This window comes from Oreochromis niloticus, linkage group LG7 (genome assembly GCF_001858045.2).
Source record: "Oreochromis niloticus isolate F11D_XX linkage group LG7, O_niloticus_UMD_NMBU, whole genome shotgun sequence".
NCBI lineage: Eukaryota > Metazoa > Chordata > Actinopteri > Cichliformes > Cichlidae > Oreochromis > Oreochromis niloticus.
In genome coordinates, this window is record NC_031972.2 from 57,374,260 (window position 1) to 57,401,322 (window position 27,063).

Here is a 27,063-nt window from a genome sequence, read left to right on the forward strand (position 1 = left end):
TTCCCCGATCCAGGAAAACATGGGAAATTTTCACTTTTGCGTTACTTTGCTCGACGGACCGTTGTGTGTGAAAGCCGCTGCTGGTTGTGACTATTCCTACATCAAGATGACAATAAAAATGTTTGTTTGTTTGTTTTTTTCAAACAGTTTCTGGTTTCTCTGAATCATTTCCCGTACCGGAGATAACTGAATCTCCCGCAGAAAAATCACAGCTCCTATTTTAACCTCGTTACAGTGAACGCACCAGGACTCCCATTTAAATTCCAGGCCAATCCAAGCCTGTAGCAGGGGTGGGATTTTTCAGCCATGACGCGCAAAGTTTTCCAACAGCAACCCTGTCACTTCGACATCATGGCGTAGCGATGTGGACAGACGGCAGGGTCGGACTGGTGGGCACAGAGAAGTTTAGAACACAACTTTTGTGGATTTTTCTCAGAAAAAACGAGAGGACAAAACTACGGAAGCGCTGAGATTCTTCGAGAAGAGTTTGGGTACGCGTCAGTCTTGAAGCTACAGCTGTGATTTATTGTTGTAGTCTGCTAAAGTTACCGTTTAGTCCGAACAAGCTGCGGGTCGCGCAGATGCGCGCGCATGTCTCACAAAGCGACCGTTTTATGGTCACTTTTCTAACTTTTTATAACCAGCAGGTCCCTGAGCTGTTAGGTTTTGTCTGGTTAGTGAAATTTGACTCGTATTTAAAATTAACACTGTAAGAAACGAATGACGCAAAGTGTCCTAAATACCCGACTGTAGACAAAACGTTAATGTTTCAGCTTTACGTTAAATATGTAACAGAAGCTAACTGGAAGAAGTCTGTTAGTTTATGGCCTGCCACATCTCTAATCTCTACACTGTGCCATTGTTTCCCATCGCCTGAGGCTGCTCTTACCCTCTTTCCCCCTCTGTGTTTTTATCTGTTTCTAAAGTAACATTCATTTGGCTTCATTTGCCTTGCCTAGTGCTGAATTAGTGATTGTGAACTGTCCCCAAATGTGAAGTAGACTCTATGGAGTTCCTCTAAGAGATGTGAAACTTAATCAGTTGTTGTGTTATAGTTTGGTCTCTTTTTTTTTTTTTTTTTTTTTTTTTTTTTTGTCTTAAAAGAAAGAAAAGGCTCTTGAAAACAGCACACTTGTCTGGAAACCAGATGTTGCCAACAGTAATTTTGGGTGCTTTTCCTTGAATTCATTGATTTACTAACTATCCCTTTTTTTTTTTTTAAAAAAGCTAATTGTAAGCAGTTTAGGTCTTCGCTCTTTGTTATTCACACACTCCCAGGGGTCACTTTTCAGCATCTTCCTGTCTTCACTGCACTGCAGCCAAAAAGGAAATGCAAGGAGTTTATATTAAGGAAAATTCCCCAAAAAACAAGCCTACTGTTGTTCGCAGCAGCATAACCAATCTTCTGTATGGCGTGTATATTATTCAGTGTTGCATTTCATTGCATGTGCATGAAGATGAAGGACTTCTTAGTCAAGTTAAGACACAAGTTGTGCATTTGTGAGTAATATGAAAAGAATGTGTGATTCTATCCAACACAAATGAACTTCTGCCACGATTGTGCACATACATGCAGGCAGGAAAAGCTCTTGGAAGCCCTTCTCACATGAAACACTTTATCTTAAAAACTACATTTCCACCTTTTGGAAGCTGTGTTTACATTGCTACATCACTAATTGCTTGAATACCATTAGGGTTTTTCATGATTTTATTTCCAACCAGTCTAAAGATAGAGGAAAAATTCCCCGTCCACTTTTCAAACCTCTTGCCGGGAGGTATAAAAGTAAAGATAGGCATCCAGCCTATTCAGCCATGTTGGAAATAGCTGCAGGTTATTCCTGCAGGTAGCTGATGAATACTCTAAATGTGTCCACACATCCACCAAATCTCTGCAGACAAAGGAGTCTACTGCCTATGGCTAAGTAAAGTAACCCAGACTTATCTCAATAAAAGCTCGCTTTTATTCAGGAAAAACACTGGGAGTGTAGGTATTTTTTTTTGCCTCTTGTATATGATAAATATCTTAGATACTCTTCTGATTTCTAAATTAAAAGCAGTTGAAAGAGTTGATTCCTTATTTTGTGCTAAATATACTGTTCTCTGTCTGTGGTAGAAAAGGAGTTTGGCTTTTGTCATAGAAAAACTGCGTAAAGGTGAAGAATGAGTCAAGGCCTGCATGAGTCAAAACATATAAAGTGTTATTATGTGGGCCTACGCTGTCATGTCCACGGAAATTGCCACGTAACTCGGATAAAAACAGACTAAGTAAAACAAACTGTGGTGTGATTTTGGCCTGGTTTGTCTTTTCTAGTCTTTTCTAACATGATGGCTACTCATCTCAGTACAGACTGCTATCAGTTTTTACAGGCACATGCAACTATCTGTGAAAGAAAATGAGCCAGAGGCTTCTGTTTTGTTGTGTGCTGCTGCTGCATGTGAGCATAGTTCACTAGTCACGTGTAATTCAGGAATTAAGATACTCTTTATTTTCTTTCTATACCACGAATACTGGAGCTCTTAGGGGAGCACCCAGTGAAGATGGGTTATGTTGCCTAAAGGGACCTGAGCTGCAGGATTTGAAAAGCAATTATAGTGGTCCACTCTCCCTCCTGTATTCATTGTTCTCTGCGTGTCTCTGTGAATTACATGGCTGTTTTCACCAAGGGGCAAGGCTGCTTTTGCATCTCTCTTTCAGTTTACTTTTGAGGCTCTTTTTAGTCTGAAAAGAGTATGCAGGCAGGTGTCAACTGTAGCATTGCAATGCCGTTTTTTTTCCCCTCCCTCCCAGCCTTTGTGTGCTTATGCAGCTCAATCAAAACAAACCACTATGATGAACAATAGAGCTCTCTGTTTGTCTTATGGCTGGTGTAAGTGGTGCTTATAGACAGGCAGACAGAGGGACTCTGTTTGAGAGTGATGCTTGCTCATTGGGATTTTTGAGATGTCTCCTTTGATAGCAGCCTTGGACAGATGCTTTACATGCATCATAAAATAAAAGTGCCTTACAAATCTAGATTTATAAGGCTTTGTTAGAGGTTGGCATATATGTACCTGTCTCTTTCAAATGTGGAAAATTATGACATTTAATGAACACTTATTTTGAAATTCGAAACAATCACTTGCCCCAGACCTTTAAAAACCCGGCACAGACTGTTACCTTTGCTGCTTTCTAGACAACCAGCTACAGCTTTACACATAACTAAAGCAACATGGAGGCTTCCTGGGACTTGAGGAAACCGTGCATGTCCCTGTAATTAGGAATTCTTTTTGCTGTGTCCATCCTACATCCAGGATGAAGCTGTAGAAGTGCTCAGAAGGCTGTTTGCACTTATTAGCAGGTTTCAGAGCAGCATGTCTGGTCTTGAGCTGGTGTTTGAAGTATGTTTGCTAAAGGCCATGTGCTAACCTTACCCATATTTGCTTTTCTGCTGTGATAGAAAAGCTGACTCAGGCTTTTGAAGGGGATACCCTGCAGGTCTGGATTCCAGTTTTCTCATCACGATCCAAACTCTGTGCTGGCTGCTGTGAAATGCTGAGATATCGCCACAATAAAAGCCTTCCCTCAATCTGTTTGTAGTTTATGCATTTCAAGCAGTGCTGGCAGGATGTCCTTTTTCTTCTTTCTTTTTTCTTTTCTCAAGTTGCACAAGCCTCACCAATAGCACATACACATAAAACTGTAATGAGCCTGGAATCAAACAGCAGACCAGCAGCCAGGTAAACATTTCAGTATCATAAAATAATTTCATATATATTTGCTTTAGCCCAGAGAACTTCATAAAAACAAGCTCAAAGACCAAAACAAGCTCAAAGACCAAACCAAGCTGCTACAGTACACAAACAGTCAGATTAGACAATAACTTTATTTTTTATTTTTTTATTAATTTTTTTACTACCAGTTTGCAGGTAATTTTTATTGGCTCTTTGCAAAACTCTTTGTAAACTGGCATCAGCTGAGTGATAGATGTTCATCAGTCCACTCAGTTCTTTGTTGGTTATCGTATCCCTGAGATGAGTATTCAAGCGTCAGAAACTGTTAAGAGAGCACTCGGCACTGGCAGTAGATATGGGCAGATGTTGTCTCATGGTTCAGGTTTCACATCATGATGCTAACGGCATTCACATTATCAGCAGACTCTTAATATCTGAGATTTTACTTTTTTGTTTTTAAAGACTAAAATATTGAAAAGCTGTTCTAATTTACTAATTTCTAAACTGCTTATCTGCCTGCAAAAGTGTTAATTGAGCAGCTTGATCATGTGCTGAGCAGTATACTGTGAACAACAGCTAAAACAAAGCTTGCAAGGATGTTAACCAAGTATACAAAGATGGCTCTGATGTTATAAATGTGTTAACAAGAGAGCATAATTAAAATAAAAAAAGTAAAAAATGTACAGTAGTACCCCTGCACACTACTGTAGCTGATATGATGGCAACAATTTCTTAGTTCTAGCTTCTAAATTATATTGACTTTTGAATTTGTGCTGCTTATTAGCAAACCAAATTCTTATATATAAACTAGCATGATTTGTATAATTAATCAATTAGTCAATTTAGTTTAGCTTTTAGCTGACAACCATTCAAAGGTCATCCGTTGCTAGGTTTCTAATGGGTTGCAATCAGTTTTTCGGGGTGTCGACACACACAGGCATGAAATATTTATGGATATATGTGCATAAATATTTGTATACCAGCCCTCGTCCTTCCATGGAAACATTGTAAAATGCCTTTTCTAAATGTCATGTCTTTTGCAAAATGTGTAGTAAGCAGCTACTGTTGTTACTGAGAGAAGCATTTTTACACACATTCAGGATTTTACTGTTGGAAACCACCCAGCACTTTACTGTGGACCAATGGCATGCTGGGTAGTCATCTCCTCTCAGTCTGCTGTGTTGTGTCGAGTCTTGTGTTTTAGTACATGCTTCTTTTACACATAATGGAAACTGTGACCACAGAAATGCTTAAATAACAGTGCTCAGTCTGTGGGTGGTTTCCATAAAGTCTGAAAATGGTGGAACGTCCCAGTGCTGGGCACTCCCAGGATTGAAGGTAGCTGACTAAAGGAAGAGGTGTCAGTGGGTGTTTGTGTGCACATGAACATCTCTATTTGCATGCTTAAACATGTACAAATACACAGCAGGGTCTTTTGAACATCAGAAGAGAAAGGGACTGCTGTGTTGTTTGGACAAATCTTTAAGGCTGGGACACGAAAATACATCTTTATTTCCATCCAAACAAAGTTCTCACTGTCCTGTTGATAGGACATTCAGAATACCAGTGTTTTAGATATTGGTTTAATTTAATATTATAAGTGTGGCATTCATTAGTTTTAGAAAATATACATGATAACTTTTCAGCACTGAGTTAAAGAACAGGAAGCTAAAGGAACTCAACAAAGCACCTCATTTTGTTTGTTTGTTTGTTTGTTTGTTTGTTTTTGTTTTTTAAGCTGCCAGAGATGCCTTGCTATCATATAACCATGCAAAAACTTACTTATTTTTATACAGTCAAACCCTACTCAGAATTATGGTGTTTTACCAGCTGTTAAAGCCTCGAAATTCATGGCTCAAAGAAACCCAACAGTATTGCAGCTGAATTAATGTTTAATGATACACAAAATTACTTCTTAAAAAAAGCAGAGAAGGCCTTGATCCAAGCAGGCAGTCTGTTATCAGATTTAGCCGCTGCCTCATAACACAACACGTGTGTAAAAGTGATTTGGCTGCAGTTTTTTAAAAAAAATAATATTTTTTTTTCATTTTTAATTTTTTTTTTAAGTTGTGAAAAATGAATGTGGTTAGCTGCGACAGAATTAACTGGCACATCAAAATATGCATAACATCAGATCAAAATCAAAATTCTTAGAAAAACCCAATTTTCCGGCACCATGGTGCGTTAGGTTTCTGTCACTTTGCTGCCATCCATAAGTCAAAATTTGTAATCATTATCCCAATTGGGTATCTCACAGATTTGATTTGTCTCTGCTAATCAGGAAATTTTATTTTGTTTTGTTTTTTGTGGCTTAAACAAGTTTTTAAAAATGTATGCCTAAGTTAAAGTTGTAACATTCAAAGATCATCCTGTTCAATAGTGAACTGGAAATGCATAACAATAACAGTTTATTTTATGTTTATGTTCGTGTTAAAAAAAATAAAAAATCTGTAACCTGTAAGTTGAAATGTGAACTGAACTAGTTTAAAAAAATAGTTTCTCCTTTTGCTAATATTGTTTCTCTTGAATTTATGTTTAAAACATTAACATTAACTGTGTTTTGGGGCTAACCCTTTAACCTGGTTTTATTGCTCTTTATAGGTTTGTCAGTGACTGAAGATGATGTCTGATGCCAGCGACATGTTGGCTGCTGCTCTTGAGCAGATGGATGGAATTATAGCAGGTAAAGCTCTCCCATTAAAAAGCATCAGTGCAATATTTTACCATGACTTTTAGTACTCGTGAAAGCCTAAAGCAACAAAGTCTCTGCAGGTCTTCCAGGTTGAGTCAACATTGATAAGCCCTTATCTGGTGTCTTGTTATGGCTTGTTGCACAGCTGACATTCAAGCTGTCATGTAATATCTTGTGCTCCATCTAGCCTTTATTCTTTGCACTTTGAGTCTGTGTAACTCTAAACCAGTGGTTCTTAAACTTTTTCTACCCCTTTTAAAAGCTGGGAAAAGTTAATGCCCCACCCCATGTATTTGTCAGTATTTAACAATCCAAGTGAAAAATGTCAGTCTGATAGCATCATTAAACTTTTTTTTTCTTTGGGGGGGGGGGGGGGGGTCTTCTTTTTTTCTTTTTTCTTTTTTTACCTCATCCAATCACCTATATGCATTACATTTCTCTCCATATCCCCCCTCCCCCACAGTGGGTCTATGCCCAGATGTCTGTTCACCTGTTCAGAGTAATGTTACAATGCTGGTATTTGTATATCATCTTTATTGTGTATAAATTGACCTTCTTTTTTTCTATAGTGCGGTGTTATAATTTTTAGAAATGTGATACCTATAGTGTGCACAACTGTATTTCCAAAAGGTGGTGCCACGGTCTAAATTCTGAATAAAAACAAATCTCAGGAAGTCATTTGAATGCTATCACTAATTGAACACAAATGACTTGGCATGACATCATTTGACATGAACTGAGGAAAAGTCGACGGGGAAAAGAAGTTCTTTAGTCTGATCAATCAGTATTGATGTGATGGGGTGTATTGGCGCTTGTGACATAGGTAACATGCAAATCTGTAAAGATACTATTGAGGCTGCAGCTTAATTGTAATGTATTCTGCCATCCAGACGATGTCTTTAAGATCTTTGATTATGTTGGCAAAATTATGCCAAACCAGATTCTACTTTAATTAAAGTAGCAAAGGTCTATAAGAAGGGTCCAGAAAATCTGGCAAAGAGAGCCCAACCTGTTGTACGTAAGAATGGGAACATTTGTGACTTTGCCAGCCTTTTGTGTCCTCATCAGAAGGCTTAAAATGTTACTAGAAAAAGAGGTGATGCAACACAGTGGTAAACATGCCTGTTCCAACCTTGATGAAATACACTTTTTTAACATACACTTTTTCTTTTAATGACAGTTATTCAGTTTCAACATTTTTATAAATTGTGTATTCAGTGCTGGCTTTAAATAATTTGATTACATTTTACACAGAATCCCAACATTTTGGAAAATTATATTGTGTTCTTCAATTACTGTTAGTGCCTGAGCCACAAAATGATTGATGTCCTCTGTAATCTAGCAGATGAGAACTTTTACTCACTAAAGCTTGTCAACAAACATCACATGCAGCATAAGATGGCACTGCAGTCTGTCTCTGGACTGATTTTATCCTCATATTTATTCCTGTTGTGATTCTTTTGTCTCAGGTTCCAAAGCTATAGACTATTCCAATGGTTTGTTTGACTGCCAGTCGCCTACGTCACCTTTTATGGGTAGTTTGCGGGCGCTTCACCTTTTGGAAGACCTGAGAAGTGTCCTAGAGTTGATGGACTCAGAGGAAAGGGAGAGTCTACGATGCCAGATCCCCGACTCCACAGCTGACAGCCTTGTGGAGTGGCTCCATGGTCACATGGTAAGACCCTTACATGTGGATGTTAGAAACATCGATTAGATTAGAGATAAAGTTTAGAGATAAAGTTTATTAGCAGGTCTTTAGAAATGAAAGCTAACAGACCTCTTTTTGCTCTTCTGCCATCCAGAAGAGTGTAGCCTCAGGGTAAACCGTTGTAACAATTGTGTTGCATTTTCTGTTTTTGAAATCAGTGCAAGTTGTGTAATCATGGAAGGAGTTTCTCCTGTGATGGCTGGGCACGAAGTCCTTCAAACAAACTGTAGCACAGCTGGTTTGATTCCGATTGTTGTGTGTGCCACATTAAAGCTGTATTAATACAGAATAGTGTGGGCAAACAGTCTTGTATCCAAGTCCACAAATGGCTTGTTTGCTAAGCGAAAACACGGAACAATTGTCCTGTTCTGCTGAGTTCCCATGGAATCCAAGATGGATTAGCTGTGTTGGTGTCACAGTTGATGTGCAGCAAGAAACGCACAGACTTCTTGGAGTCAGAGCAGTGACTGGCTGCAGGCCAGTGAGACTTTTTGTGTAATGCTGTAACCCACTCTGTGTACAGCAGTCTGAATGTGGGCTCTCCATTTCAACCATGTAAGGTTTTATTTGTGCAGGGTGAAGTGGTGTAGCTGCTCAGGCACTTTGATGTGAAGAATTTCAGCTGAGAACATTAGTAGACATTAAAGACTTGAAGTTTTGTCTTTAAAGCAGAGGAATACATTATCATACCCTTGCAAATGGCTCAGTAGAGTTCTTCTAATAATTAATTTTTCTCTCTCCAGTCTAACGGACACATTTCATTGGGTGGAGGTGACCACTACCAGGAGAGGCTTTCACGACTAGAAAGTGATAAGGAGTCTCTTGTGCTTCAGGTACTTACCTAGCAGTAATTCCATAATTTTATCACCTCCTCCACCGTCTATTTTCTGTAAAACTCCTGTGAAGCTCATCAATGTTACTTCTCCCTCTCATCGACCTGTCAAAAACAAGAAGGGGACAGGACTTGTGTTATCAACACTGTAAACAATGGCGGGGGAGAAAACCATTTTTGTAACTTAGCAACATCAAGCATTGAAAAAAGTGCTCTAAAAATTAGGTCAGGGGTTTGACACACAAAAAACGCTTACTGATAAATATTGTTTTACTTAAGAAAATACTCCTAGTACTTAAACCAACACGGAGTTAAAAGGTGAAAATGGAGCACAGCCTGACGTCCTTAATAAACTCAATAAATCTGCTGCAGCTCTGAAAACTTCAAGAAACTGCAAATTTCTGAATAATCGTTCACATAATGCTTTATTATTTAATTCATTTGTGTTTGGTGATTTTTAATGAATTTCCTGTGGGTGGCAAATGGTTACTAATGTAATTATTAGCCAGTGTTTGTATAATTTATCCAGCTACAGGTGGACTCTCCAGGATCTGGAAAGGAACTGAAACATTGTAGAACCTAACTGGAGGTTTCAAAGCTTGCTTGTGTTTCTGCCCCACATGCAAAAGATGTGTTGCGCTTGAACTGTGATCAGATTTGTTTAGTTCTCTCCCTCACTGTTTTTAGGAGCAGGGTATCTGTATATGTTGATTGCATCATTCTACAGCTGCCGCCACCCCTGACGCACTAAGAGAGATTTCTCTTCTAACTTGAAACTCTAAAAAATCTATAATAGTACAAAGAGTGGAACTGATAACTTTGGCTCATCATGTTCTTTAATAACTTGGCCCTTGGTTTGTTTAATATCAGGCTTTGCTGTCCTTTCTAAAATGTGTTACCTTGTGTTCATGCAGGTGAGTGTACTGACAGACCAGGTTGAGGCTCAGGGGGAGAAGATTCGGGATCTGGACTTGTGTTTGGATGAGCACAGGGAGAAGCTCAATGCCACAGAGGAGATGCTGCAACAGGTCTGTGTGTGTTTGTGTGTTTGTCTTACACTCTGAGGACGGGAAAGCTGTTCCCAAACTAAAGCCCCCCAGTAGTGAAAGTTGCATATGGTGCAGATGTGTTTGGGTGGTACTGACTCACAACTGGAAGAGCTGAGTTCACGCCCTCCTGTCAAGTAAACATCTACTGTATGCACTGCTGTGCTAAGTATACAAGTGGGTGTAACAGGGGCGTCTTGTTAAAACTGTTAATCATTGAGGTATTGCAGATGACTTTTTGTGTCTCCGCTTTTACACAATAATGCCTGTACTACCAGTGTTGTTTACACAGATTGTTTGTTTGTTTTTTGTTATCACAGGAGCTTCTGTGTAGAACTGCTCTGGAGACTCAGAAGCTTGAGCTTATGTCTGAAGTGTCCAACCTTAAGCTGAAGCTCAACAGTATGAAAAAAGAGAGACTTGACTTTGATGACGGATTTAGGGACAGTGAGGTGAACTAATCCTCTTTGTTTCTGAATGGTTCTTTTCTATCTCACTTAACACACACACACAGACACACACACACAGACACACACACAGACGCTCAACAATAATGAAACACTCATTTATTTTGTGTTAAACCTGGGGGAGAGAGGATCCCGTCTTATTATCAGTCTCAAAGTCATTTTTATTTCTTGTTGTTAGTATTTGCTGAACTAGCCATTGAAGCTATACCCACATTATTGTAATATTAATTGGATTTTTTTTTTGTTACTTAATTAGACAAAATTTTTATAAAGATGTTGTCAGTCATTTGTTTACTAGAGATAGGAAGATCTCTGCTTCCCAGATAGACCGAGCAGAATGTCTGGAAAGCTTTCAAACATGTCATGGTATTGTTGTAGCAGCGCAGTCATCTCTTCCACCCCACTGGAACAAAAAGCTGCTGTCCGTGTTCCGCCTCACAGCACATAAATCACTTCTTTTCTACAAGCAGCTTCCTCTCATTTTATCACTGCTGCTGCTGGGAAGCACTGACTCGCTGCTTTCAAATGCATTTGTAGTCACTTTATAGAACTTTTTGCTGATATAAGTCACATTTGCAAGATGGGAGCAGTTAATGTGATGTTAAAATTATTCACTTAAATTTCATTTTAGAATCTTAGAGGTAAAATTTTATCCAGAGGACAAAAAAATGTGGGGGGGGAAAAAATCATCCTCCAGTATTTAAGGTGTGACCTGTTCTTTTTTTTTTCTTCTTTTTTTTCAGGATTTGATTCTTGAAATTAATGAGCTGCGGTACAGACTGACTGAACTGGAGACTGAAAAACTACAGTATGAAAAGAAACTTAAATCCACTAAGGTGAGTCATCCCAGAGCACTTTACTGGCTGTTTATGTATCTTAAGGACTACGTAGTTTTACCCTTTTTTTTTTTTTAAACAGCCAAAATCCATCATTCTGTTTAAAGTCAATACTTAACAGCTGAAATGTTCTTTTATGCCCTTTTAAAAAATATAGAATATCTGTACATCTCGTTACCTGGATAAAGTTATTCATGCAGCCATTTCAGCTGCTATTTGTATAGTATTATGCTGTAGTCACAGTTGAGAAAACAGTGATTTGAGACCACAGCACAGCCAGAATTTTGGCAACTATGCAATGAGCTTGGGATCTTGTTGCCTTGGAAATGGTTCCTTTGCAGATGTGGACGAGGAGTGTGATCACTCACAGTCAGTTGCCGTTTGCAGAGTGGCTTTGATGGATCAAAATGGTGATAATACAGTGTCAGTTTTAAATTGAAATGGGGTTGAGTTGGCATTTACAACCCTAATTCCTAAAAAGTTCAGATGCTGTGTAAAATCTGAAGGGGAGGGGGGAAAATGAATGCAATCTATTCATCCATCTATATGTTTTCTTTCGTTTATCCGGGGCTCTGTTACACTATTGGAGCAGCAGCCTAAGCAGAGAAGCCCAGACCTCCCTCTCCCTGGCTAACTCCTCCAGCCTTTTCAGGGAAACACCAAGGTGTTCCCAGGCCAGCTGAGAGATATGTCTCCAGCATGTCCTGGATCTGTCCTGGGATCTCCTCCAGGTGGAGGATGTCTCACCCAGGAGGCGCCCAGGAGAGATCCTAGTCAGATGCCCAAGCCACCTCAACTGGCTCCTTTCAACATGGAGGAGCAGCGGCTCTAATCTAAGCGTCTCCCGGATGGCTGAACTCCTCACCTCATCTCTAAGAAGAGGCCAGCCACTCAGTAAAAGCTAATTTTTCTGCCCCTTGTATCCACGATCTTGTTCTTTCAGTCACTACCCAAAGCTCGTGACCATAGATGGGACGTACACCGACTGGTAAACTGAGAGATTTGCATTCACGCTCAGCTCTCTCTTCACCACAACGGAGCGGCACAGCATCCGCATCACTGCACCCAGAGCACCAATCTATCTGTTGATCTCCCACTCAATTCTTTCCTCCCTCATGAACAAGACCCCGAGATACTTAAACTCCTCCTCTTGGGGCAGGAATTCATCCCTGACCCAGAGTGGGCATTCCACCCTTTTCCGCCTGAGGACAATGGCCTCAGATTTGGAAGTGCTGATTCTCATTCCCACTGCTTCACGCTCGGCTCCAAACCGCTCTAGTGCGAGCTGGAGGCCATCATCTGATAAAGCCAGCTTAATCACATCATCTGCGAAAAGCAGAGAGGAGATTCTTAGACCACTGAAGCGAAAGCCTTCTGCCACTTGGCTACACCTAGAAATTCTATCCATAAAATTACAAACAGAATTGGTGACAAAGGGCAGCCCTAGCAGAGTCCAACAGCAACCGGAAACAAGTCTGACTTATTACCAGCTATGCAGACCAAGCTTTTGCAACGACTGGATAAAGATGGAATGCCCCGTAGCAATGGGCCAGACACCCCATACACCTCCCATAGGACACCCCTAGGGACACGGTCAAATGCCTTCTCTAAGTCCACAAAACACATGTAGACTGGTTGGGCAAACTCCCATGCACCCTGAAGTATCCTCGAGAGGGTAAAGAGCTGGTCCATTATTCAGACTAAGGAATGGACGCTCCTTACCAGCACACTGGCAAAGAGTTTCCAGGGGAGGCTGAGGAGTGTGATTCCCCCTATACTTAGAGCAAATTCTCCAGTCCCCCTTCTTAATGATGGGAATTACCATCCCAGTCTGTCAATCCAGAGGAAAAACCCCTGATCTAAAAACTCAAACTAGGAGTTCTAACCTTTTGGAATTGTCTTGTACTTGCAATGTGTTTGTGATTAATCTGCAAAAATTGCAAATCTGTTGACACATGTGGCCAATCTGTTACTGTCTGCGTACACAGAATTTTACATCAAACAAATGTATTTATATTCAGGGTCCAGCCAGAACATCATAAATTTGAAACAGAAATGTCAAAGTTCCTCCACAAATGGTGACACACTGCTGCAGGATGGTGATTCAGCTTCTTCAAAATGGCATTGGTGCTCAGCAGCCTTCCTTTTTATGTGGGATATAACCAGAATGCAATCACTGACTTGAGTCCTCTATTGCAAAAAGACTAATCATAGATGATTTGCACTCACTGGAACAGAGTGACTCTGAGAGATTGCAGTGTAATGGCGTGTTATAAATTAGATGACATATTGACAAACCTTTACCAAATTGTCTGAGAAGGACTGCAGTTATTTGGAGTCCAGTTGCCTTCCACCAGGTAACTCATGCAATTGCTTTGAAGGTGGTCAGTCAGAGGCTGGGGGGTTACTAACCACCATGTTTTTTTTCCCTCTCTCCTGGTCACAAAGAGTTTGTCGCCCTTTTGCCTCTTAATCCAATTCCATTAACAACATCTAAGATTTTTTTCATGTTATTAAGGATTTTTTTTCCTTCTCATTCAGAGATTCTCATGGCTGTTTGAATGCTGTAAATTCAGGTTTTGGTTGCAAAATGAAATGAGTTCAGATATCAAATAGACCCTTAATTGTTACAACACAGACAAGAAAATTGTTTGTTTTGCGGTTTGAAAAGAGAAGTTAACCAAGAACACAAAAAGCAAAGCTAAACTAGGTGAAGGCCAGCTGACTATCAGACTGCCACCACCCTTTTATATGCTGAAGCTAGAAAAGGTGAAGGAGTGACTCTGCTTACTAGAATTTTCCAGATGATTGCTTTGGATGTTTTCTATCTTATGCTTCTTGAACTTCACGTAGTAACTGTGTGTTGTTTGGGGGTTTTGTTGTTGTTTGTAGCGGTGCCCACTTTTAATCTGCTTTAGTGGTCATTTTCCTAGAAATTTAGATATTCAACATTTCTTGATCTCTTTTTATCTTCTCTCCTTCCCATTTCTGTTTTCTTCTTCTTTCCGTGCTTGTCTCTTTACTGCTAGTCACTAATGGCCAAGCTTTCTAGCCTGAAAATCAAAATGGGCCAGATGCAGTATGAGAAACAGAGGAAAGATCACAAACTCCAGGCGATGAAGGTCGGCTTTTCCCAGGATGACTGTAGTGCTTGCTGTATGATTATGGTTTTTTGACCTCTCCCTTTGGCACCTCTTCTTCTTCTTCTTCTTCTTTTTATTTTTGAGGGATAAAACAATTAAATCTGGTTAGATTCTGTTTTCACGCTCAAAAGTGTATGTATTTTTGCAAATAATTTACTTAACCATGCATCACTGCGTTTTGCTATAATGCATGGTTAAGTCAAATGCAATCAGAAACACCACTTCCTTAAGTCTGCATTTACTAGGCACCAATTTTAGCAAATGCTAATTTTTAAACCACAAGTATGCTTTAATTCTGGGTTTTTGTTGAGAGTTGGCAGAGTTCTTCTTTCCTGTCCCTCTTTACACTTGTCCCACTCATTTCCTTTTTCTGTTTTTTTTAATCCACTCTATTATAACATGTACAAGATATGTCTCTTTGCTTGACTCCTGCTTTGGTCATTTAAACATGTTGGTGTTTTCTTTTTGGAAATGGCTTGCATATTTAATAATATCTAAACACTTCCAGAGATCAGTGCTTATCACCCTCCTCATACTCGTTACCCTCCTGCAGCCTGTGTGCCATGTCATCCTCTGTGAACCCCTGTATTGTGGTTTGTTTGGACTGGGAGTGGGGGAGGTGATGCCTGTGTGGCAAAATCTTCTCACTGTTGTCCCCTGGTTAACAGGACGAGCTAGCCATACTGAGGCGGCAGCTGGAGGGCAAAGACGGAGAGATGAGGAGACTGCAGGACGAGACGGGTTTCAAGGCCATCGGCTCGAACGGTGCAGAGCCCACAGACAGAGGTGGGAAAACCAGACAGATCACAAGCCTCGCTGAAGATCAGCATTCCTGATGTTTAATTGGAGCAAGTTTTTACTTTATAATTTCTTGTCCTGTTTAGTCTCTCATCCAGATGAAACTCTTAGAAAGAGGCTGAAAGAAAAACGTAAGGGGGGTTTTATGTCTGTGATTTTATTATTGCACTCACCTTCACCCCTATTTGCATGAACGAGCATGAGCCATCTGAACTCTGCTTGTCAATTATAACCAGTTCCAGTGCTAGTACCCGACCACAGAGCGCCACATCTCAGCTGAACTTTTTTTTAATGGCACGAATCCTGTCACTGAGTTTTTAATGCCTGGCTACAACAGCAACGAGAACAGTTTGCCTTGGTTTTTTTGCAGTAATGATGAATGAACTGTTTGTTGTGACCATTCAGACAGCTTACTCCACCTTCTGACTCATGTCTTCCAACGTTAATCACCTACCTCTCTTCACCAGCAACCTGTGTGTGTGTGTGTGTGTGTGCGTGCGCACCCTGCTAACCTGTCCTGCTGTTGTGCTTTTCAGTATCTTTCATGTATAGCTGTGTTAATAAATGTCCATTTTCCCATCAGTTATATATACTATACTGTACATTCATCTTTATAGAACAGTTTCATTTTTCATCCACAGCACACGCACTCTCCATGATTCTCTATATTGAAGTACAAATTACAAGTGTCCATTTTAAGAATCCTAATGACTAAAGCAAAAACGCAAGCTTCCTTCATGTCTTTATTGAGCATACCTTTCAAACATTCACAGTACAGGTGGGGAAAAGTAAGCAAGGCCCCAGAGTTTAATAACTAATCAAACTTTTCTTGGGTAGAATTAACCTTGAATAAACATTTGTAGCTGTACACCAGACCAGTGTAATGTTACCATGCATGGGTTTTTTGACAGTTTATCCTTAGGACTGCTTCTGCTCAGCCAGATTCTCCTCTCTCTGAGGTCATTCTGCAGCTTTACTATCAGGTTCACTCCAGAAGAAGGATTTTCTTTGTTTGTAGTCATCCTTGTGTAGATTTATCTCAGTGTTTTGGCCTTTGGTTTCACTGCCAACAATAACAGTTTGAGAGATATAAGCATAATTTGCAGTGTGAACTTAAAAAGAAAAATGAGGAAACTGAACAAGTGGAGGACAAAAAAAGTTCTGTTCATCCATCTGTTTTCTGAAGCCTCAGAAATCTTCTCAGCGAAAGGGTGGCTGTCAAGAAAGAAGGGAAACTGGCAGAAAAGGCTGAGGTATGCCAAAATACACAAGGACTGGAAGGGGCCGCTAACAGAGTGTGTGTCAGTGTGTTGAAAAGAGAAAATGTTTGAGCAAAGGTTAACATGTAAAACACCCGCTCACACCAACACTGTGTGTACGTTTGGTTTTTAAAAAGCCGTGATGTTGCTGGACTGACAACCTGTAATGTTGCATCCTGTATGTTAAATTTTATATATCCTGACATTTTAACCCCCTCAGACTTCACACCAGGAACTCTTTTAGAAATCTTTTTTTCTCCTCCCTAGATGTGGAAGTCCAGAGAATGAAGAAGGCAGTGGAGTCTTTGATGGCAGCAAATGAAGAAAAGGTACATGTGACCATCTAGGATTCACATCCTAGCTACCCAAAGCTGCTCCAGGAAAAAAACTGACCTAATTTTTCTTTTTGATTGCCTTTTCCTTTGCAGGATCGTAAAATTGAAGAACTGAAACAGTCACTCCTGCGGTACAAGAAAGTTCAAGACATGGTGATGTCCGTGCAGGGAAAGAAAGGTTAGACTTAGACTCACAGCATTTAAAAACTGATATTACTGATGTGTTAAAAGAATGCATTTTAAGCTTTAGCTGCCACACAGACCCTTCATCTATCCCTGGGTTGCTTGCCTTTTCCCCTTGTTGTTTGTATAGTTTTGTGTGTGAAAACTTTTGAGCTACTTCCTACTTCTTGTAAACAGGATCATGTGTTAAATAATTTGATTTTATATTTTGGTCCATTACAGAGACAAAGACAAAGGATAATGAGCATGTTGAGAGTCCTGGTGATGGATGCGCCGCAGTCCCAGCTAGCCCTCTGTCTGTGGAGTCAGAAAAACAAGAAGGCACAGATGCTGAACAACTGAGAGGGAAAAGCCCAGATGAGGTTTGTGGAGAGGGAGAGGACATGCAGCAAAGGGTCGGTCTCAAACCTGGTCGGTGTGTCTCAGTCATGTGACATCCGGTTGCCTGTTCACCCGCTGAGCTAAACTGGCACCCAAGTTATCGCTATTTAAATAGCAGAGAACATGAGATATTTTTAATTTTACTTTTACTCTTTTTCCTCCCCTGGAGCGACTTCACATATCATTAAACTCTAAAGTTTAGTAAAACACTCACTCTTACAAAAACTTCACATTAATTTCACTCCTTTGGAAATGAGTGTTGAAGAACTGGACAACCTAATTGGTTGTCCATCTTTTGTCAGATCTCTGTATGCAGATTTAGACTGTTCTCAGGACCCTGTAGAATTTTTAAGTCACAGTTTTAAGGCAGTTAGATCTCTTTAAGGCTCTTTAAATCTTCTTTTGTCTTTCTGACCCCGACTCAGATGGAAAGCCCCAGTGGACTAAGTGAAGAGCCCTCGCCTTCACCCAGCCCGTCTGATCCAGAGAGAGTGTCAGAGTCTGAACCGGCAGATGCAGAAAGGTAAAGATTTTATGTGTTATACATTACTTTGTTTTTCTTTTAACAATATTTTTAATTTAACCAAAACAACAAATAACCAGAGAACAGCAGACACCAAAGAACCAAACAAACAGCAAATCCAAACATGGCAAACCACCAATCCTAGTGAAATGGTGCTCATTCTGCCTGCATGTGTCTTGTATTTATATTACAATGCTGTAACTTGCCAGGAATTGCATATTTTCACATTAAAATCTCAGAGTATTGGAAGTTCTCACTGCACTTTACGCTATAAATAAAGTGTAAATTTACACTGTAAATTGTGGTGAGAGCAGTGAAACACGCTGTTTAGTGCACGTATGTCTGGGGCAGTCCATGTGGCGTTGCACCACGTGTTTGACATGGCACTGAGAGCTTGTTCTCATCTAATTTTCTGTCACTCTCCACTGCAAAATGAACACAATGGGAGCATTTAATAAGTATAAGACATGGTATTGTGCATTCAAGGAAGGAGAAAGGAGTGTGATTGTGGTTAAGGATTGGTCATCTCCTTAGTATTATTTATTTTATTGTGAATGCATGTTTGCATGCTTGTTAGTACAGAAGTATAAAGAAGTAGCATATTAGGATCGACTAAACCATTCACTTGACAGATGTTGCTGTAGTCCTCGACACGTTTTGTCCATTTCCTGCAGATGGAGTGTTGGGAAGTATCTATGTGTGGTTAATAATGTCCTGTAGACTCGCACTGCTAAGTGAAGTATAATGTTTAAAGTGATTTGCATTGTGCTTTCAGCAGTCAAGAGAACACAAAGACTGTGACTCAGGATCACCTGGATGGGAGCAAAACTGAGCAGGTATGGGCAGAAATGATGTTAGCTAAAAACAGAAGACTGATGTTTGTCTATTGTTGTGGTTTTTCCACTAATTTACCTAAAACAGCTTTTTCCAGCCTTACCCATTTTTTTTCTTTCACATTTGAATTGTCTTTTATTTTAGTTTTTTTGCCATAGAGTATATGGCAGAAGTGAAGCAAGTGTGTAAGTTCATCTCTGAATGTTTGTAAAGCATTCCCATGTTAAGCATAACAACCGATATATGGAGTGACTGCCTCTTCTTCTCTCCCTCTCCTGTTGCTACTTCAATCATGAAACTGATTAATGATCAGCTGATCGGCTTTTCTGTCGCGACTCCCGTCTCTTTTGTTTGTTTATCGCCCACTTTGCGCCAGAAAGAGGAAACCAGCAGATAAACAACAGCAGCATGTTTAAGCTTGATAAGCTGTTGTTAGAATTTATTTAATATTACTTTGTACACCAGGATCCTTTTCTACGTAGCTGATGGCTGGTAACTGTGCAGGGGCGGGTCTAGCAAAGTTTAGCCAGGGGGCAGGTAGGGCATTAACAGGGAAAAGGGGGCAGAAAGAAATACTTTTCTTTTTGGTTGTCATGTCTAGCTTTTAATAAATAATTACCTGAATCTTACAACCAAAGTTTTCATCTGATGTAAAATGTATAGAAATCCATTATTGTGTCTAGGAACTATTGCTCTAATATATACCCTGGTAAGCTATAGTACCTTTGTACCATCTGTGTACGTAGATTACGCCGATTAAGCATTATAAGGCGGAGGCTGGGGGGTGGTTTCCTATTATTTTTCCTGGGAGTTTGCAACCCCATTAGTAAGGTTGTTTAATGTTTCTGCTAAGTACTGTTTAGAATACCAGGATAGGGAGGATGGTGTAGGTTTAAGTAAATTAGATTGATCAGTATGGCTGAACTGAAATATTTTTGTGCAGTGTATTTTTTGCATACAGGTATAACAGAATAGCTTTAGTGTTTTTTTTTTTTTAAACCTTGAGTATGAACTCATACAAAATGCAGCCAGATATTTGAGAAAAAAACAAAACAGTTTTGTTGATTATAAAAACTGTATCAGATTCATATCGGTATCGGCAGATATCCAAATTTATGATATCGGTATCGGACATAAAAAAGTGGTATCGTGCCATCTCTAGTAAGTACAGAATCTGTCTACAAGCAATGTTTTTGTACTCTCAGAAAACAAGTGAGGAGATCAGTAGCATCAGTGAAAAGCCACCCATAAATCCTTCTGCCACCTTACCTGCCACCGTAGAGGACGATCCCTTTGGCTCAAGAAAGGCTCGGTCGTCTTTTGGAAAAGGTTTCTTCAAGATTCGCGGAGGCAAGAAGACAAACAGTAGCCCAAGCCTTGGTGAGTGCAAACGGATTTAGTGGAAATGTGCTTTGTTCAGCTTTTAACCCACTACATGGTGAGAGTTTCTTCACATTTTTTCCTCCCCCCCAAGACACACCCATGGAGTACACTATATGGACCAAGACCATAATTTACAGCCCACAGGCTGTGGTCCCAGTTTAATTATGGAACTGTGTTTCTGGGCTGGTGTTTGTCCTTCGTCCTGTCTGTGCTTTTTTTATTTTGTGTGTGTGTGTGTATTGTACACTTGTATATCTGTGTCCCATCTCCCCAATCCCGTTATTATTTCAATCATAATTTCTGGCCTCTTGTTCTTTTCTGTTGGACCCTGTCGTGTGTGTTGTGCACTTTGTAACACATGAAGACCGCAGCAGGAGTGCGAGTGCGCCTATGCTAGGTACAGTATAGATCACAAGTCACTGTAGAGTTGCACTAGTTGTCCAGAGAAAACAAACTGCTGAATATTTCCGTCTGCAATTTCTCATCTCATCCATTCAGCTGACATCTTTTAGTTTAATAGCTGCAGTACTTTGTCTCTGTTCTTTATTGCACAAACTTTTGTACCTGTGTATGTTGAGTGTGCTGTAGTGTACGTAGATTTTGCCATGTTCCTGCATGTTTTTGCCTACACTCTTTTGTTTCTTTTAAAGCTTTCCCCGGGCACAAAGCTGTGCTGAGATCCAGATTATTCGATAAAATAATTTAAACGGCTCTCAAAGACCTTCCAACTAAATCTAAAACAAGTAACAATCCTTTTCTCAGGCAGTGAACAGTGTCTGCATGCATGCCATTCTAGAGAGCGTATCGCTTTGCTCACAGTGACCTCTCAGGAGTCGTCATGTGCCTGTCTCAGTGTTTTCTGGCTCTTTGCACTGAACCTGTGCAGCAGCTCTGTCTGCCTTATCCTCATGTTGCTGATGCTGATCTGCTGGCATTTGTTTGCACAGCTGAAACAGAACGACAGGGTACGGACCATCTCGATCTGGCAGGGCTGCCGCAGAGGTCGAATAACAGCGACAGCACACACACGCTCCCCACTACTCCAGAAAGCAGGAAAAAATCCAAAGGAATAAAAAAGCTCTTTGGGAAGTGAGTAGAAAACCTGTAAACATCCTCCCTCTGAGTGTTCTTTTTTTTAAGTATTTAACTTGAATGTCTTATTGTTCAGGTTAAAAAGGAGCCAGTCTACCACATTTAACTTGGATGACAATCTACCAGAGGGTGAGTTCAAGCGAGGAGGAGTGCGTGCCACAGCAGGACCCAGACTGGGTTGGTCTCGTGACCTTCAAAGAGTCAACAAGTGAGTCAGTGCATTCAGCATGAATAATGAAAGTCACAATGTGGTTTCCTTGTTTTGAATCTCTGTGTACAGTGAAATGTAGTGTTTGTTTGAATAATAAAGATGTAACAAGTGCATGTACTAAACGTGATCTACGTCCACAGGCGTGTCTGCATGCCTATTTCATTGTTGACTCTTCTCTTTTCTTGTTTAGTGACGTAGACGCTCCCTTTGCACGCTGGCCGAAGGATCAGGTGTGCGACTGGCTGCAGGAGCAGGGTCTTGGTCTTTATGTAAACATGGCTCGCGTGTGGATCTCCTCTGGACAGACGCTGCTACAGGCCTCGCAGCTGGACCTGGAGAGGGTGCGATGAAGCAGAAGAATTTAATAAGTTTACCAACGCTGGTAGAAAAGCAAAGTATTTCTGCCCTGAACTTCCTGTATAGTAACTGGGGAATGTTGTGTGTTTAATCCAAACTTGTGGATGTTTAGGAGCTGGGGATCAAACACCCGCTGCACAGAAAGAAGCTCCAGCTGGCTCTTCAGGCCCTCGGCTCAGAGGAGGAGGACAATAAGGGAAAGCTGGACTACAACTGGGTGACAAGTACGTACCAGCTGCTAGTCGAAGACATGAGTCTGCTGGTCTGTTTTTTTTATGTTTGTGATGTTTTACTTCATGTTCTGCTCAAGTTAATAATTCATGTAATTCTCTCTGCCTCTTCTCAGGATGGCTGGATGACATCGGCCTGCCTCAGTATAAGACCCAGTTTGATGAGGGAAGAGTGGACGGTCGCATGCTGCACTACATGACTGTGGTGAGTGCCGATATGAGACATTTACTCCCTTCACAGACCCTGTGGATAAGCTGGCCTGATGACTCCACTGTCACCTCATGTTAGTGTTACTGCACAGAGTTCCAGTGCTGATGCAAACCTCACTACAAAGCAAGTTTAATAAACCAGGAATATGTTTTTATTAAGAGGATTAAAGAAGTCTAAATTTTTTACATAGACTCTGTGCACTTACACAAGCGGATGGAGAGGTCAGTAGCAACAATACTTCTTTGCATACATAAATTTCTTTTCACATCACGTTATGGACAAAAAGACCAAGGGAGAATTTCTCTTCCATCTCTTCTGTTCTGCCTCACAGCGGACTAAACCCTCCTTATGTTCACAAACAACAGCTCGTTTCACAACAATTAACAGTCAAATAACTAAAAGCTTGAAAAGGAAAAATGTCAATACAAAATGTAGTCAGCTTCTGAAAAGAACGGTGCAGATGCAAAGTAAAAATGTTTGGTTTGTGCATTTTCTCACTTGGCCCTCATGGTGCTCCCTCAAGGTAAGTAAGCTTTAATACTCATCCTTAGATGTACCCTCTTCTTATGGCACATTTTTAGTCTCACTCTTTCAGCTTTAATCTTGGTGCTGAAAAAAGCGTAAACTCTTTTTGCCATTGGTAAGTCAAAAACTCGAAATTTCAAGTTAGTTTCTCAATTTTCAGTTATTTTCTCAGAAGTTTGAGAAAATGAAAACAACTGTGTTTTCTCATCACAATTTTTGATGTGTGGATGGCAAAGAATTTGGGTTTTTTTGTTTTTGTTTTTGTTTTTGTTTTGTTTTGGTTTGTTTTTGTTTTTTCCAGTGGTAGAAAGGAGCTTCCATAACCTTGGGATTAAGTAAAGAACATTTACAGCAAATAGCCCCTCAGTGCTCTGGGAAAGGCAGTGAGACCCCCTTTACAGTCTGTGAACTGAACTTCATGGCATCTATTTTAATTATTCTCCCTGAGAACTGATTGGTTGGTATGCTGTGCTCTTAGAAAGCTCTGATCTGTTATTTCAAACAATGTTTCACAGGAACAGGTAAGATGTGCAGCATGAGTTAGCTCTGATGTATCAGTCAGAAGTGACCTGGGATGATAAAAATAAAGTTTCCTCTCTAATCCCAGATTCACCCTCTCAGGTATTTGTATTTCAGCACTGGCTCTCCGATCCTGTTCAAGCTCTGATGTCTTGTGTTTTTAAGGATAATAATCACAGTTTAGTCAATTTTAGAGCGAATCACTGATATCTTTCTTTGTCCAACAGGATGACCTGCTTTCCCTGAAGGTGGGCAGTGTTCTGCATCACCTCAGCATCAAGAGAGCTATTCAAGTCCTCCGACTCAACAACTACGAGCCTAACTGCCTCCGTCGCCGGCCGTCAGACGAGGTGCGTTCGCTTTAACAGCCTGTTCTGCTGCTCGGCCCACTGACTTTACATACTCATAGCTATGTGTGAACACACTGTGCTTGTGGTTTGTACTTTGTGTCTGTAGAACAACATTTCACCGGCAGAGATTTCCCAGTGGACCAACCACAGGGTGATGGAGTGGCTGAGGTCTGTGGATCTCGCTGAATATGCTCCCAACCTGAGAGGCAGCGGCGTCCATGGGGGCCTAATGGTGAGAGAGTTGTTCATTTCCCTGAAAGAGCAGACGCTGTCCTGGGTTGTGTCCACTCCTAATACACCAAATTCCCGCTCAGGTTCTGGAGCCACGATTCAATGTGGAGACGATGGCTTTGCTGCTGAACATCCCCCCCAACAAGACTCTGCTGCGGCGCCACCTTGCCACAAATTTCAACCTGCTCATTGGCTCAGAGGCCCACCAGCTCAAACAGGAGTGTCTCGAAAACCCAGACTACACTTTGCTTACTGCCACCACTAAGGTCAAGGTAAAGCACGAGTTCCCATGGACAGACCGTCCTTTCTTACTACAAGTACTACAATTACTTCTCGGAGTACTTACAAAGAAAATATGTTGGAAATGCTTTTTCCTACATATTCTCTTTAAATGGGTAACAAGTTGAGAGATTTGATTTTACAAAGTGATATTAAAGTTTAGTTTCTCATGGAAATTAAATGTGCCCACACGTTAAAATAGAATTTAAAGAAATTTTAAGTCACTAAAACTGGAATCAACCCTGTAACCATAAAATAATTGCCAGAAAATTCAACATTTTAAGTTTTTGTTTGTTTGTTTTGTTTAAATCTTGTGATATCAGTTTATATCAGTTTGCATATGATTTTTAGTTCGTATCATTTTTGCTCCATCTGGCATTTTTGTGCAACATATTACTTAAAATTTTATTGTGCAATTTATTCCAGGAGGAAAAATGACACTGATGATGCAGAGGTCTCAAAAACTCACTGATCAAATATGATGACCTTTTTGTGTTTTTTCTAAATCAGAGGTTGGTATGTGTGCGTTCCTGTGCGAATGTATGTAGTACTTACATGTCCTCTCTGTCCGGTTCACACCAGCCAAAAAAACTATCATTCAGTAATTTTGGCAGTCTGAGGAAGAAAAAGCAGGAAGAGAACGAGGAGTATGTGTGTCCGATGGACGTGGAGATGCCAAAGGGTCGGAGCTTCCAAAAAGGCTTCGAGCTCCAAATCTATGAAGATGACCTCGACCGGCTAGAACAGGTGAGCTTATTCTTCAGCATTCATTAATGGTTTGCTTAATTAAAAAAAAAAAAAAAAAAGTCATATTAAATTTGAAATCTAACGCTTTCTGTTCACAGATGGAGGACTCTGAGGGAACCGTGAGACAGATTGGTGCTTTCTCTGAGGGGATTCAGAATCTGACAGTGAGAACCAGGAACTTATTACTCACTGATTATTGTTTCCATGGCTTCTGATAGGAAACTTAATGCTTTTCTCTCGTTTACCAGAGCATGCTGAAAGATGACGAACTCTTCAAAGAGATCTCCAATTCGCCGAACCCCAGCGTAACCGACGACGACTCCAACGCATGAGGCTGTCAGCATCAGACCTGATCCTGCTGTGAATGAAACTCTGTGCCAACCCTCTCCACTTGCACACACACGTCTCAACAAAAAAACAAGAATGCTCCCACATTTTCCTCATTTTTAGTGTCACATTCAAAGAAGAGCCAAAAGTATTAGTGTTGTGTCTTTCTAGTTGATTTTTAAATGTGGAAGCCTTCAGTCCAGAGGCCACTTTCACTCCTGAACTTAGTCTTCATTACTCCCGACTGATGTCAGAGGGAACATGTAGGATAACACCACTGTTTGCCTGCCAGCTGGTTTCTGGAGATATTTTTACTTACTGTTCTATTCGGGTACCTTCCTGTTTTAACTGAAGTGAAAACCAGCAAAAATTAAAAAAAAAACATCTAGAAAATGCCTATATAGATTTAATATATGACTTTTAAATTGCCTTCTGACTGTGGCAATGCTAGAAGAAAGAGTTGGACTAGAAGTGATGTGTTTAGACTGTTTCCATTTTGAAGTTATAAAGAAAAAACCCCTCAAACAGCTGCTATGTTTTCTACACAACTGAACCCTGCTAAAGAAATGAGAAGAGTCTTTAAATATTATCCTGTCACTTATACATTTAAAAATGTGCATATACAGTATAAAGCAAGAATCTCGCTGCATGTTTTGAAACTTCAACACAGTCATATAAGAACTCATCATTGTTTTTACCAAAAAAGGATTTTAAATGGAAACCTGCAGTTAATTCTGGGGAAATGTTGTGCTGCAAGGAAACGTTGGGTTTTCTCAAAGCGATAATGCTCTCTGCAGCTCTCCACCTTCCCTGAAAAGATGTCTTTTTTTGTACACTTATGCAATTAATAAATCAATAAAGTAATTTAAATACGTTTGGTGTTTTCTTTGAAGAAATTAAATCTACACCTGTCACAATGTCAGATTTTTTTCAAGAGTCGGGGACGCAAGAATTCTCTGTTGGTTGATAATGTTGACAGATAATTGGAGATGACAAAATCAGCTCTACACAACTACTCTGTAATCAGGATTTTGGTGTTTTGTTCAAGAATTAAATCCTCCACAAAGACTTTTATTTATAGAGGCTCAATTTTATTGTCACAAAAAGACGGAGAATGGTTGTTCCCCTTTAGCACTCGGTTCTGGAGTTTACCCTTTACAGCATCCAGGCCTGACATTTATTGTTTCCTGCTGTGAGGCGGCACAAAATCTGAATGCTGCTGAGTTTAGACGTGTGAACTGCTGTGGCTCTAAATGACAGAACACTCATTAAACTTATGAGATGCGTCTTCTGTGTGTAATCAAGAGCTCGAAGTCTCGAACTCTCTTTTATTTCTGCTTCTTTTTAAAAAAAAATCTTTTTTTCAGTCTTTCTCAGATTTATTTCTTTTGTCTAGTCTGTCTGGCTCTCCTCTCATTTCTTCTTGTCATGTCTCCACACGTTCATACATGCACAGTAAAGCCTTTCTACAGTTCTGCACAAAAGTCCATGTTCAGTGGTGAGATGCACCCATTGGCCCCTGCTGACACCTCTGTACTGGTGATATACATGACACCACTACAGTGTAACCTACTATAATAATGCTGTTGATGTGGTCACTCTACAGGACATGCTCACATAGTTAACAAATATGCATGCTCCTGCTCAGAGCTAAACCAGGGCAGCTACATTCCTGGGCAGAGTGAGACCATTAACCTTTTTCCATAAAACTGAATTAAATCTAGGCCATTAACTTTTAATGTTAGCATGTTGGTGAATTTTAAAGCACAGAGGATTTCATTTCTGAGAAAACATTTTCTGCTGTTTGACAGCTCAGTACACCCCCCTTGTGTTCAAGTCACAGACCACTGCCT

The 27,063-nt window shown here is 40.3% G+C and overlaps 1 protein-coding gene across 9 annotated transcripts; it reads left to right on the top strand.

Annotated features, from left to right (window-relative positions):
* The first annotated feature begins 319 nt into the window (after positions 1–319).
* Positions 320–26,084, top strand: ppfibp1b (PPFIA binding protein 1b). 9 transcript variants are annotated; one of them, XM_005470951.4, is made up of 28 exons: positions 321–491; positions 6,313–6,394; positions 7,873–8,078; positions 8,855–8,944; positions 9,858–9,971; positions 10,310–10,441; positions 11,200–11,292; positions 14,322–14,414; positions 15,104–15,221; positions 15,320–15,364; positions 16,760–16,821; positions 16,921–17,005; positions 17,233–17,372; positions 17,817–17,914; positions 18,693–18,750; positions 19,954–20,128; positions 20,496–20,528; positions 21,079–21,220; positions 21,300–21,431; positions 21,625–21,775; positions 21,904–22,015; positions 22,138–22,226; positions 23,504–23,626; positions 23,733–23,858; positions 23,941–24,129; positions 24,719–24,883; positions 24,982–25,047; positions 25,132–26,084. In XM_005470951.4, exons 2-28 carry the CDS (start codon positions 6,331–6,333, stop codon positions 25,213–25,215), a joined length of 2,985 nt encoding a protein of 994 aa, XP_005471008.1. In that variant the 5' UTR covers positions 321–491; positions 6,313–6,330; the 3' UTR covers positions 25,216–26,084. The 9 variants fall into 9 exon arrangements, with proteins under 9 accessions (XP_013124135.1, XP_005471008.1, XP_005471007.1 ...); XM_005470950.4 differs by having other exon boundaries at positions 323–491; positions 18,690–18,750; XM_005470953.4 differs by lacking the exon at positions 15,320–15,364 and having other exon boundaries at positions 324–491; positions 18,690–18,750.
* The last annotated feature ends 979 nt before the right edge of the window (positions 26,085–27,063 follow it).